The 698-nt window shown below is 42.8% G+C and overlaps 1 protein-coding gene across 1 annotated transcript; it reads right to left on the bottom strand.

The window, feature by feature from the left end:
- Positions 1-38: 38 nt before the first annotated feature.
- On the bottom strand, positions 39-593 carry LOC113745042 (tripartite motif-containing protein 16-like protein; the record flags this gene model as incomplete). Its single annotated transcript, XM_027276465.1, has 1 exon — positions 39-593. A coding segment is annotated over one exon (555 nt), but the record flags the coding sequence as incomplete, so codon positions are not given.
- Positions 594-698: the final 105 nt, after the last annotated feature.

Raw genomic sequence — 698 nt, 5'->3', positions numbered from 1 at the left:
AAAGGAAAGACAGAATTTAACCCTTCAATGACTTCTGTCTATTTGACTTCACACAACTCAGCAGTGATTCCAGAATAAATATAAAGTCCAGCATAGAGAGGCTGAGTGAACGTGATCTGGACTCTGTGGAGGAGAGTCATGGTTTCAGAGACGCTGTAGAAGGACAGAATACCTGCACTGTGATCCAGGTACACTCCAACTCTGGAGGACCGAGGACCTGAGACAGGAGTTTGGACACTGTTGTAATAAAAACTATAATTGTCCTTTTCACATCTTAATGCCCAAGACTTGTCATTCTGTCCAAATACACATTCATCTGAGTTCCCTATTCTGCTGATACTATTGTATGTGGCTGCTATAAAAACTCCTGCCTCTGTGCACTCCACCTCCCAGTAACAACGTCCAGTCAGTCTCTCTCTACTCAGAACCTGCCACCAATAAGTGAATCTGTCTGGGTGACAAGAATAAGACTGATGGTGTTTCATTACTGTTGCTTTTCTGTTCCCCTCAGATAATAACAGCCTTGTGTTTACTGTGTTTGGATCCAGTGTGAGCTCACGTGAATATTTTAAGAACTCAGCTCTGGTCTTGGGCTCTGGTTCTGGTCCTGACAGTGAAACATGGACATCATTATTAGTCACTGTCAGATGTGAGATGTTTGTCCATTGGTACTTCAGAATGTCCTGTAGTTTATCTCT

The sequence above is a fragment of the Larimichthys crocea genome, unplaced genomic scaffold (genome assembly GCF_000972845.2).
Source record: "Larimichthys crocea isolate SSNF unplaced genomic scaffold, L_crocea_2.0 scaffold38237, whole genome shotgun sequence".
Taxonomy (NCBI): domain Eukaryota; kingdom Metazoa; phylum Chordata; class Actinopteri; family Sciaenidae; genus Larimichthys; species Larimichthys crocea.
This window is presented reverse-complemented; position numbering and strand designations above follow the sequence as displayed.